General features: G+C 46.5%; 1 protein-coding gene across 1 annotated transcript in view; it reads left to right on the top strand.

Moving 5' to 3' along the window:
- KCNC4 (potassium voltage-gated channel subfamily C member 4) overlaps positions 1-13,199 on the top strand; it is a 46,897-nt gene extending 33,698 nt beyond the window's left edge. The window contains exon 3 of the mRNA XM_030221272.1: positions 12,970-13,199. Coding sequence (XP_030077132.1) covers positions 12,970-13,199 — 230 coding nt within the window. The remainder of the gene's footprint in view (positions 1-12,969) is intronic.
- The last annotated feature ends 295 nt before the right edge of the window (positions 13,200-13,494 follow it).

Here is a 13,494-nt window from a genome sequence, read left to right as displayed (position 1 = left end):
AGCTAGGGTCCATTGAGCAGATCTCATGTGAAGGCGGGCCATGGGAGTCGCATGAACTGTGGAGGCCATGTGGCCCAGCAATCTCAACATCTGCCGAGCTGTGATCTGCTGGGACGCTCACACCCGCGAGACGAAGGACAAGTTGTTGGCTCTCGCCTCTGGGAGATAGGCCCGAGCCGTCTGAGAATCCAGCAGAGCTCCTATGAATTCGAGTCTCTGTACTGGGAGAAGATGGGACTGGATAATTTATCACAAACCCCAGTAGCTCCAGGAGGCGAATAGTCATCTGCATGGACTGTAGAGCTCCTGCCTCGGATGTGTTCTTCACCAGCCAATCGTCAAGAAATGGGAACACATGTACCCCCAGCCTGCGAAGTGCCGCTGCTACTACAGCCAAGCACTTTGTGAACACTCTGGGCGCAGAGGCGAGCCCAAAGGGTAGCACACAGTACTGGAAGTGACGTGTGCCCAGCTGAAATCGCAGATACTGTCTGTGAGCTGGCAGTATTGGGATGTGCGTGTAGGCGTCCTTCAAGTCCAGAGAGCATAGCCAATCGTTTTCCTGAATCATGGGGAGAAGGGTGCCCAGGGAAAGCATCCTGAACTTTTCCTTGACCAGATACTTGTTCAGGGCCCTTAGGTCTAGGATGGGACACATCCCCCCTGTTTTCTTTTCCACAAGGAAGTACCTGGAATAGAATCCCAGCTCTTCTTGCCCGGATGGCACGGGCTCGACCGCATTGGCGCTGAGAAGGGCGGAGAGTTCCTCTGCAAGTACCTGCTTGTGCTGGAAGCTGTAAGACTGAGCTCCCGGTGGACAATTTGGAGGTTTGGAGGCCAAATTGAGGGTGTATCCTTGCCGGACTATTGAAGAACCCACTGATCTGAGGTTATGAGAGGCCACCTTTGGTGAAAAACTTTCAACCTCCCTCCGACCGGCAGATTGCCCGGCACTGACACTTGGATGTCTGCTGGAGCCAATCAAAAGCTTGTCCCTTGCTTTTGCTGGGGAGCCGAGGGGCCTTGCTGAGGCGCACGCTGCTGACGAGAGCGAGCGCGCTGGGGCTCAGCCTGGGCCGCAGGCTGTCGAGAAGGAGGATTGTACCTACGCTTACCAGAAGAGTAGGGAACAGTCTTCCTTCCCCCATAAAAACGTCTACCTGTGGAGGTAGAAGCTGAAGGCTGCCGGCGGGAGAACTTGTCGAAAGCGGTATCCCGCTGGTGGAGCTGCTCTACCACCTGTTCGACCTTCTCTCCAAAAATATTATCCGCACGGCAAGGTGAGTCCGCAATCCGCTGCTGGATCCTATTCTCCAGGTCGGAGGCACGCAGCCATGAGAGTCTGCGCATCACCACACCTTGAGCAGTGGCCCTGGACGCAACATCAAAGGTGTCATACACCCCTCTGGCCAGGAATTTCCTGCACGCCTTCAGTTGCCTGACCACCTCCTGAAATGGCTTGGCTTGCTCAGGAGGGAGCTTGTCCACCAAGCCCGCCAACTGCCGCACATTATTCCGCATGTGTATGCTCGTGTAGAGCTGGTAAGACTGAATTTTGGCCACGAGCATAGAGGAATGGTAGGCCTTCCTCCCAAAGGAGTCTAAGGTTCTAGAGTCTTTGCCCGGGGGCGCCGAAGCATGCTCTCTAGAACTCTTAGCCTTCTTTAGGGCCAAATCCACAACTCCAGAGTCGTGAGGCAACTGAGTGCGCATCAGCTCTGGGTCCCCATGGATCCGGTACTGGGACTCGATCTTCTTGGGAATGTGGGGATTACTTAAAGGCTTGGTCCAGTTCACCAGCAATGTCTTTTTGAGGACATGATGCATGGGTACTGTGGACGCTTCCTTAGGTGGAGAAGGATAGTCCAGGAGCTAAAACATTTCAGCCCTGGGCTCGTCCTCCACAACCACCGGGAAGGGGATGGCCGTAGACATCTCCCGGACAAAGGCTGCAAAAGACAGACTCTCGGGAGGAGAAAGCTGCCTTTCAGGGGAGGGAGTGGGATCAGAAGGAAGACCATCAGACTCCTCGTCAGAGAAATATCTAATGTCCTCCTCCTCCTCCCACGAGGCCTCACCATCGGTATCAGACACAAGTTCACGAACCTGTGTCTGAAGCCGTGCCCGGCTCGACTCCGTGGAACCACGGCCACGGTGGGAGCATCAAGAGGTAGACTCCCTCGCCCGCACCGGCGAAGCTCCCTCCGCCGACGTCGTCGGGGAGCCTTCCTGGGAGGCAACCGCAGTTGGTACCGCAAGCGGCACCGATGTCGGAGACCTCACCCCGGGCAAGGGGCCAGCCGGCGCCTCACTCGACAGTACCGGTGGTGCAAGCACCCCCGGTACCGGAGGGGAAGGGCGCAACAGCTCTCCCAGGATCTCTGGGAGAATGGCCCGGAGACTCTCGTGCAGGGCGGCTGTGGAGAAAGACATGGAAGCCGATGCAGGAGTCGAAGTCAGAGTCTGTTCCGGGCGTGGAGGCTGTTCCGGGCTGTCCAAGGTGGAGCGCATCGACACCTCCTGAACAGAGGGTGAGCGGTCCTCCCGGTGCTGATGCCTGCTGGGTGCCAACTCCCTCGGCGACCCAGAGCTCTTGGTACAGACGTGGGAAGGAGACCGGTGTCGATGCTTCTTTGACGAAGCATGTCACTGGAGCTTCCCGGTACCGACGAGGAGGACATAGAATCCAGCCATCGCTTCCTCGGGGCCAAGGCCGAAGAAGGTCGGTCTCGGGGGGGCTGTACCACAGAGGAGCCCTCAGGGTAGGGGGAGACCCACCCGAAGGCTCACCGCCACCAGCAGGGGAATGGACAGCCCTCACCTGCACTCCAGACGAAGCACCACCGTCCGACGACATCAGCACTAGTGGAGGTCCCGATACCACCGACGCTGACGCAGCCTTCCGATGTCTCAGCCCCGATGATGCAGAGGATCGATGCCTCGATGCAATCGATACAGTCGCGGCCGAGGGCGGAGGTCTTGACGCTGTTGACGTCAACGCACTCGATACTCCCGGTGCCGATGCCGACGAAGAGCCCGAGAACAAAACGTTCCACTGGGCCAATCTCGCTACCTGATACCTTTTCTGTAAAAGGGTGCAAAGACTACAGGCCTGCGGGCGGTGCCCAGCCGCCAGACACTGAAGACACGACGCGTGCCTATCAGTGAGCGAGATTACCCGGGCGCACTGGGTGCACTTCTTGAAGCCGCTGGGAGACTTTGATGACATGGGCGGAAAAATCACGCCGGCGAAATCAAAACTCGTAATTGCGGTAAGGCACCAAAAAGAGGGGGAGAAAAAAACTCGACCCGAGGCCTCAAAGGGGCCTACCCAGAAACCGAAAGAAAACTTATCGGGGCCAAAAACTAGAAATACGGGGAAGGGAAAAAGACCGTAAGGCCCTTCTCCGAAATCCCTTTTTTTTTTTAAGCGAAAAAGTCCAAAAGACGCGCAAGGGTCAACTTAAGGGGCGCGAACAGCGCAAACATGACCGTACCGAGCGCGGACAAAAGAAGACTGACGAACACGAGCCGGTTCGGGTGGGAAGACGGCCGCGCATGCGCGGTGCGCATGGGCACGCGAGGACTAGCAAAGGCCTTTGCTAGTGAAGTTTCCAATTGGAGGGGCTGCCGTGGACGTCACCCATCAGTGAGAACAAGCAGCCTGATTGTCCTCGGAGAAGAAGCTTTACGTTAGAAGGAAATTGCAATACATATTACAAACCTATACATGTGGAGGGGCATTTTCAATAGAACATCTAAATCTGAATTTGGTCGTTTTACACAAAACATTCAAATTCTGAACAGGAAAGAAGGTAATTTCCAAAAAACAAAACCGTCTATCTTTTGTTTTTGAAAATACTATGGATGTTTTGGATTTTGGACGTTTTTTTTTGTGGGGGGGGGCATTTAAAAAAAAAAAAGGTCCATGTGCAAAACATCAAAAATCAAGCCATTGGGATGTAGGAGGAGCCATCATTTTTAGTAGACTGGTCCCCCTGACATCCCAGGACAGCAGTAGGGCACCCTAGGGGGCACTGCAGTGGACTTCATAAGATGCTCCCATGTACACATCTGACCATTACTCCCTTCCATACCTTGTGTGCTGAGCCCCCCAAAACCCACCCCAAACCCACTAACCCCAACTATATAGTAACATAGTAGATGACGGCAGAAAAAGACCTGCACGGTCCATCCAGTCTGCCCAACAAGACAACTCATGTGTGCTACTTTTGTGTATACCCTACTTTGATTTGTACCTGTGCTCTTCAGGGCACAGACCGTATAAGTCTGCCCAGCACTAGCCCCGCCTCCCAACCACCAGCCCCGCCTCCCAACCACCGGCTCTGGCACAGACCGTATAAGTCTGCCCAGCACTATCCCTGCCTCCCAACCTCCAGTCCCACCTCCCACCACTGGCTCTGGCACAGACCGTATAAGTCTGCCCCGCCTCCCACTACCGGCTCTGCTATGCAATCTCGGTTAAGCTCCTGAGGATCCTTTCCTTCTGAACAGGATTCCTTTATGTTTATCCCATGCATGTTTGAATTCCGTTACCGTTTTCCTCTCCACCACCTCCCGCGGGAGGGCATTCCAAGCATCCACCACTCTCTCCGTGAAGAAATACTTCCTGACATTTTTCTTGAGTCTGCCCCCCTTCAATCTCATTTCATGTCCTCTCGTTCTACCGCCTTTGTATCTCCGGAAAAGGTTCGTTTGCGGATTAATATCTTTCAAATATTTGAACGTCTGTATCATATCACCCCTGTTTCTCCTTTCCTCCAGGGTATACATGTTCAGGTCAGCAAGTCTCTCCTCATACGTCTTGTTACGCAAATCCCATACCATTCTCGTAGCTTTTCTTTGCACTGCTTCGATTCTTTTTACATCCTTAGCAAGATACGGCCTCCAAAACTGAACACAATACTCCAGATGGGGCCTCACCAACGACTTATACAGGGGCATCAACACTCCCTTTCTTCTGCTGGTCACACCTCTCTGATACAGCCCATCAACCTTCTAGATACAGCCACCGCCTTGTCACACTGTTTTGTCGCCTTCAAATCCTCAGATACTATCACCCCAAGGTCCCTCTCCCCGTCCGTACCTATCAGACTCTCGCCACCTAATACATACGTCTCCCGTGGATTTCTATTCCCTAAGTGCATCACTTTGCATTGAATTTTAATTGCCAGACCTTAGACCATTGTTCTAGCTTCTTCAGATCCTTTTTCATGTTTTCCACTCCCTCCGGGGTGTCCACTCTGTTACAGATCTTAGTATCATCTGCAAATAGGCAAACTTTACCTTCTAACCCTTCGGCAAGGTCACTCACAAATATATTGAACAGAATCGGCCCCAGCACCGATCCTTGAGGCACTCCACTACTCACCTTTCCCTCCTCCGAGCTAACTCCATTCACCACCAGCCTCTGGCTTCTGTCCGTCAACCAGTTCCTAATCCAGTTCACCACTTTAGGCCCTATCTTCAGCCCATCCAGTTTACTTAAAAGCCTCCTGTGGGGAACCGTGTCAAAAGCTTTGCTGAAATCTAAGTAGATTACGTCCATAGCTCGTCCCTGATTCAATTCTCCTGTCACCCAATCAAAAAACTCAATGAGATTCGTTTGGCACGATTTCCCTTTGGTAAAACCATGTTGTCTCGGATCTTGCAACTTATTGGCTTCCAGGAAATTCACTATCCTTTCCTTCAGCATCGCTTCCATTACTTGTCCAATAACTGAAGTGAGGCTTACCGGCCTGTAGTTTCCAGCTACTTCCCTATCACCACTTTTGTGAAGAGGGACCACCTCCGCCGATCTCCAATCCCTCGGAACCTCTCCCGTCTCCAAGGATTTATTAAACAAATCTTTAAGAGGACCCGCCAGAACCTCTCTGAGCTCCCTTAATATCCTGGGGTGGATCCCGTCCGGTCCCATGGCTTTGTCCACCTTTAGCTTTACAAGTTGTTCATACACACTCTCTTCTGTAAATGATGCTGTATTCACTCCATTTTCATTTGTACTTTTTCCAGTCCATCGCGGTCCTGCTCCAGGATTTTCTTCTGTGAAAACAGAACAAAAGTATCTATTTAGCAAATTTGCTTTTTCTTCATCACTATCTACATAGCGGTTCGCAGTATCTTTTAGTCTCACAATTCCCTTTTTAGTCATTCTCCTTTCACTAATATACCTGAAGAAATTTTTGTCACCCCTCCTTACATTTCTAGCCATTAGTTCTTCCGCTTGCGCTTTCGCCAGATGTATCTCTCTCTTGGCTTCTTTCAGTTTCCTCCGGTATTCCTTCCCGTGTTCCTGTTCTTGAGTTTTTGTGTATTTCTGGAACGCCAACTCTTTAGCCTTTATTTTCTCAGCCACTTGTTTGGAGAACCATATCGGTTTCCTTTTTCTCTTGCTTTTATTTACTTTCCTTACATAAAGGTTTGTGGCCCTATTTATAGCTTCCTTCAGCCTGGACCACTGTCCTTCCACTTCTTGTACTTCCTCCCAGCCCATCATCTCCTTCCTCAGGTATTCCCCCATTTTAGTAAAGTCAGCACGTTTGAAATCGAGGACTTTGAGTTTTGAGTGGCTGCCCTCCACTACAGCCGTCATATCAAACCAAACCGTTTGATGGTCACTGCCGCCCAGGTGGGCACCCACTCGGACATTTGACACGCTATCCCCATTTGTGAGCACCAGATCCAGCGTCGCTCCCTCCCTCGTGGGTTCCATCACCATTTGTCTGAGCAAAACACTTTGGAAAGCATCCATGATCTGTCTACTTCTCTCCGATTCCGCCACTATACACCACTATCATAGCCCTTACGGGTGAAGGGGGCATCTACATGTGGGTAGTGTGGGTTTCTGGTGAGTTTTGGAGGGCTCAGTTTCCTCCACAAGTGTAACTGGTAGGGGGAGGTAGGAGCCTGGGTCCACCTGTCTGAAGTGCACTGCACCTGCTACTAAACTACTCCAGGGACCTGCATGCTGCTGTAATGGACCTGAGTATGATATCTGAGGCTGACATGTAATGTTCTTAATCACAATTTTGGGGGGTGGGAGGGGGTTAGTAACCACTGGGGGAGTAAGGGGAGGTCATTCCTGATTCCCTCCAGTGGTCATTTGGGGCACCTTTCTATGCCTTATTCGTAATAAAAACAGGTCTAGCTCAAAATGTCTAAGTTTTAGTCCTGGACATTTTTGTTTTGTGGAGGAGTAGCCTAGTGGTTAGTGCAGTGGACTTTGATCCTGGTGTTCGATTCCCACTGCAGCTCCTTGTGACTCTGGACAAGTCACTTAACCCTCCATTGCCCCTGGTACAAAATAAGTACCTGAATGTATGTAAACCGCTTTGAACGTAGTTGCAAAATACCATAGAAAGGCGGTATATCAAGTCCCATTTCCCTTTCCCTATTTGAGATTCTACATGGAATGTTGAAACTATTTGTAGATTCTACATGGAATGTTGCTACTATTGAGATTCTGTTGCTACTATTTGAGATTCTACATGGAATGTTTCTACTATTGGAGATTCTACATGGAATGCTGCTACTATTGGAGATTCTAGATGGAATGTTGCTATTCCACTAGCAACATTCCATGTAGAAGGCTGCGCAGGCTTCTGTTTCTGTGAGTCTGACGTCCTGCACGTATGTGACTCACAGAAACAGAAGCCTGCGTGGCCGCATTGATGATCTGCAAGGGCAGGCTTCTACATGGAATGTTGCTAGTGGAGGAGTAGCCTAGTGGTTAGTTCTTGGCCACCTTTAAATCTAGACTTAAAGCCCACCTCTTTAACATTGCTTTTGACTCGTAACCACTTGTAACCACTCGCCTCCACCTACCCTCCTCTCTTCCTTCTCGTTCACATTAATTGATTTGATTTGCTTAATTTATTTATTTTTTGTCTATTAGATTGTAAGCTCTTTGAGTAGGGACTGTCTTTCTTCTATGTTCGTGCAGCGCTGCGTACGCCTTGTAGCGCTATAGAAATGCTAAATAGTAGTAGTAGTTCAGTGGGCTTTGATCCTGGGGAACTGGGTTCGATTCCCACTGCAGCTCCTTGTGACTCTGGGCAAGTCACTTAACCCTCCATTGCCCCTGGTACAAAATAAGTACCTGAATGTATGTAAACCGCTTTGAATGTAGTTGCAAAAACCTCAGAAAGGCGGTATATCAAGTCCCATTTCTCATTCCCCCTTTCCCTTATGACATCACAATATCAGAAGTGAGCCAAGTATCGGGCATTCAAGCCATTGTGACATCACTGATGAGGTTGGCTCTTATTGGTGGAATGAGTGGAGGAGATTTGATATCAGCTCTGGAGTAAGTACACACAGGAAATCCAATACTTTAGCATTTAACTTTCAAAATGGAGACTATGATAAAATGAGAAAAGCAGTGAAAAAAAACTTAGAGGAGCAGCTGGATGCTGTTCAAAAATACCATCCTGGAAGCCCAGACCAGTTATATCCCATGTATTATAAAAGGAGGAAATAAGGCCAAATGACAGCCGGCAGGGTTAAAAAGTGAGGTGAAGGAAGCTATTAGAGCTAAAAGAAAATCCTTCAGAAAATGGAAGAAAGATCCGACTGAAAATAATAAGAAACAGCATAAGGAATGTCAAGTCAAATGCAAAGTGCTGATAAGAAAGGCAATGAGGGACTTTGAAAAAAAGATTGCATTGGAAGCAGAAACACATAGTAAAAACGTATTTAGGTATATTAAAAGCAAGAAGCCGGCAAAGATGACCAAGGGGTAAAAGGGGTATTCAGGGAAGACAAAGCCATAGCAGAGAGATTAAGTTATTTCTTAATTTATCTTTAAAATAAAAGCATGGTACTAGAGGATTGGAGGGTGGCCAGTGTAACACCGATTTTTAAAACAGGTTCCAGAGGTGATCTGAGAAATTATAGACCAATGAGCCTGATATCGGTGCCAGGCAAAATGGTAGAAACTATAATACAGAACAAAATTACAGAGCATATTCAAAAGCATGGATTAATGAGACAAAGCCAACATGGATTTAGTGAAGGGAAATCTTGCCTCACCAATCTATTACACTTCTTTGAAGGGGTGAACAAACACGTGGATAAAGGTGAGCTGGTCGATATTGTGTATCTGGATTTTCAAAAGACATTTGATAAAGTACCTCATGAAAGACTCCAGAGGAACTTGGAGAGACATGGGATAGGAGGTAGTGTTTTCTATTGTGGAGTAAAATAGAAAACAGAGAGTCGGGTTAAATGGTCAGTATTCTCAATGGAGAAGGGTAGTTAGTGGGGTTCCCCAAGGGGTCTGTGCTGGGACCACTGCTTTATAACATATTTATAAATGATCTAGGGATGGGAGTAACTAGTAAGGTAATTCAATTTGCTGATGAAACAAAGTTATTCAAAGTTGTTACATCGCAAGAGAATTGTAAAAACTTACAAGAGGACCTTATGACTGGGAATTAGATGACATTTAATATGAGCAAATGCAAAATGATGCATGTGGGAAAGAGGAACCTGAACTATAGTTACGTGATACAGGGTTCCACATTAGGAGTCACCGACCAGGAAAGGGATCTAGGTGTCATCATTGATAATACATTGAAACCCCGTGCTCAGTGTGCACCGGTGGCTAAGAAAGCAAATAGAATGTTAGTTATTATTTGGAAAGGAATGGAAAACAAAAATGAGGAGTTATAATGCCTTTGTATAACTCCATGGTGCAACACTCCTTGAATTCTGTGTGCAGTTCTGGTGATCGCATCTCAAAAAAGATATAATGGAATTAGTAAAGTACAGACTCCGTTCCTTTTATCTTGCTGCATCATATGCCTGGAATAGACTTCCTGAGCCGGTACGTCAAGCTCCATCTCTGGCCGTCTTCAAATCTAAGCTAAAAGCCCACCTTTTTGATGCTGCTTTTAACTCCTAACCCTTATTCACTTGTTCAGAACCCTTATTTTATCATCACCTTAATATTCCCTTATCTCTTGTTTGTCCTGTTTGTCCGTCCTAATTAGATTGTAAGCTCTGCCGAGCAGGGACTGTCTCTTCATGTTCAAGTGTACAGCGCTGCGTACGTCTAGTAGCGCTAAAGAAATGATAAGTAGTAGTAGTAGTACAGAGAAAGGCAATGAAAATGATAAAGGGTATGGGTTGGCTTCCCTATGAGGCAAGGCTAAAGCAGCTAGGAATCTTCAGCTTGGAGAAAAGACAGCTGAGGGGAGATATGATAGAGGTCTATAAAATAATGAGTGGAGTGGAACGGGTAGATGTGAATCATTTGTTTACTGTTTCCAAAAATACTAGGACTAGGGGGCACGCAATGAAGCTACAAAGTAGTAAATTTAAAACAAATTGGAGAAAATATTTCTTCACTTAACGTGTAATTAAACTCTGGAATTCGTTGCTAGAGGATATGGTAAAAGCAGTTAGCGGGATTTAAAAAAAGGTTTGGATAGCTTCCTAAAAGAAAAGTTCATAAGCCATTATTAAGATGGACTTGGGGAAAATCCACTGCTTAGTTTTAGGATAAGCAGCATAAAATGTATTGTACTGTTTTGGGATATTGTCAGGTATTTGTAACTTGGAAACAGGATTCTGGGCTTAATGGACCTTCCGTCTGACCCAGTATGGCAACACTCATGCACTTATGTACTCCCCAACATGCTCCCTAACCTGTCCCTGACCGACCCACTTTCATGGGGGGCCAGTCAGACGTAATATTCAGCGGCATTGCCAAGTTAAATGCTGAATATCGGCAATTAGGTGGGAACAGGCAATCTAAGTGAACCAGAACCACTGAATATTGGCCTGCTTGCTATTTCAACAGGCATTTGATACTTGAATAGTACAATGTCATTCCAAGGTTATACAGACTATCATTTAGTTAGAATGTGAAGATATATTTTGTTCCTGTCCTTGTTTTCATAAATGTATTTTTGTGAACTGCCGAGCACTTTTGGATCGTACGGTCTATAAATATTTTAAATAAATAAAATCCTCCTTTTGGGTTTCACTATGTGATCACCTATTTCCCCTTGTCTGTATAATGATTTTATGACCTTATTGAGTACTGTTATGCTGGAATTAGGTGAGTGGATGTTTTCATATGCAGATGGCTTTTTTTCTGTTGCTCTCTATAAATGATTAATTTGTTAACGGGAAAGCTGACATCTGCTACTGATAAAATTAAAAGCTGCTCAGTACAATGTCATTTAAATTGAATGCTTGAAAAAACTAAGTTACTGTGGTTTGCAATTAATTAGGGTTCTATACTGGATCAGATTATATTATTGGATGGGTCATGTCTTTCAGTGGAAGTCCAGGGTCTTGGGGTACATTTAGTCTCCTTAATAGTGGAGCCTCAGATTAATGCTGTAATTAAAAAAAAAATCTATGTTTAAATTGAAGTAATTGCACTTAATTTGATGTTTATGTTTTCCTCAGGACTTCAGAGTATTAGTTCAGGCTGTTAATTTGTCATCTCTGGACTATTGTAATTCACTATTTATGGGTATTTGCAGAATTATTGAAGAAGCTAAGGTTGACTCCGAACACAGATGCTGGGCTGATTACTAGGAAGAGTAGATTTGATATGTGACCCTGTTATTTGCTGGTCTTCATTGGCTCCCCATAGAAGCATGAATTGTTTTAAACCTTTGTTGTTTAGTTTTTAAAACATTATATGGTGATGCTCTGGAAGATTTTCAGGTACTTCTTTTTTTGTTGTTGTTACCTGCCTTGCACCTTTTCTTAAGGGATTTGGCGGGATACCTGCCTCTATAGTATAGTTTAGTTTAGATGTCACCATTTATAGCAACCATTAAGGAAGTTTAGTTAATAGGTTTCACAGCAAAGAAAATGAAATACACCTCTGAATCACTAGGAACCAGTTCAGCAGGGACAGGGAATGTTGTAGCAGAGGAACTATTTTCCAGCCTCTTTGTGTGTACGTTTGTGTGTGTATGTTTGCATGAGAATCTGTGTGTTCACGTACTTCACATGTATATGTGAAATATCTGACTGTGTATATGTATATCTGTATGCATTAGTGTTGACTTTGTGTATGTCTCTGACCAGGCGAGAAACAGAGACGGAAAGAGCATTTCCGTAACTGTTGCATTTCAGTGTAGAGAGTGACCGACATTCAGTTTCTTCGGTTTCGGCTGAAACTCAATTTGAGACCAAAATTTGCGGCTCAGTTTCAACAGAAGCCAAACCAAAACTATAACTGAAACTGGCTGCAAGGGTCCAGCTTACCCCTGCATAGAATGGCTGCCACCCCCTCCCCATGCACAGAACGAGCCAGCGCCCTTTCCAATCTCAAAATGGCTGCCACGACCTCCAGCAGCAGTTTTGTGACTGCTGCTAGAGATTACGGCAGCCGTTTTGGCAGCAGAGAGGACATGTAAAGGAGTGACTGGGGGTTTCTACGGCCCTAACTACCCACTAGACCATTAGGGGATGGATGGTAGGCCTGGGGAGGGGGGTCTATAAGTGGGTCTGAGAGGGGGCTCATTCTGTGTGGGAGGGAGGAGAGGGGGGGAGGAGGCGAGAACTAGGATACTCAATCTAAAGTTTTTGGTTCTCGCTGAAACTGCACTGGCAAAAAAGTGCAAAGGATCTTGGAAAGGCATTGCATTGTCCCCTAACCATGGTATTAGGTGCTCTCTGTGTATATTATGGTCTGTTAGTGGAGGATGCTAAATGGTGGTGGGATAAGTTTTATTTGAATGATAGGCCTTTTCTTGCTAGATCATAAGGTAGATTTTCTCTCCTCCAAAATGCTATGTAGATTATCCTGCATTCAGTTTCTAAGCAGAAATAATCATGGAAATCTTTCCTGGTAGGGCAGTTGCAGAAGTCAGAGATGCTAAGAACAATTTGTGTCATCTGCCAGGAAAGGAGCACATGTGAGGAAATTGTCTTAGAATGACATCTTTCTTTTCTTTTCTATTTTTTATGCTTTAAAAGATTCCAAATTGAATGGTGATGCCAATGCAGTCCTGTCAGATGAGGAATATGCGATCCTCACCCAATCCTTGTCATATGAAGAGAGGCTACCTGAGAGGCGCTCCAGTACCAGGGACAAGACCAAGACAGCAACCCCATGCTTTCTAAGTGCTGGGGATTTCTCTTCAGTAGTTGACGGCGGCATCCAAGAAATACAACCAAGATCCACAGACAATGAAACAGACACTTGAAAGAGAGAATGCAACAGGTGTACTAGAATATACAGTCAGCTGTTCATAGTACGCAGTCTTTACTTGTTCTTCCAAAATTAATGGAAAACTTGTTGTAAGATTTTCTTTCTTTTGATATTAGTTTCCTTCAGCCAGTTACCCAGGTCATACTAGTAGACTCTTCAGCCTTTATTCTATCATATATTCCACCAGAAACTAGAAAGGTAAATGCTACTAGTCCCAGGTAGATGGTATAAGTAATGGAATGAATATTACCTGTAACAGGGAATTGGGGTGAACGTAGTAAGATAGTAAC

This window comes from Microcaecilia unicolor, chromosome 12 (assembly GCF_901765095.1).
Source record: "Microcaecilia unicolor chromosome 12, aMicUni1.1, whole genome shotgun sequence".
Classification (NCBI taxonomy): domain Eukaryota; kingdom Metazoa; phylum Chordata; class Amphibia; order Gymnophiona; family Siphonopidae; genus Microcaecilia; species Microcaecilia unicolor.
The sequence above is the reverse complement of the archived record's forward strand: the minus strand, read 5'-3'. Positions and strand labels throughout refer to the sequence as shown.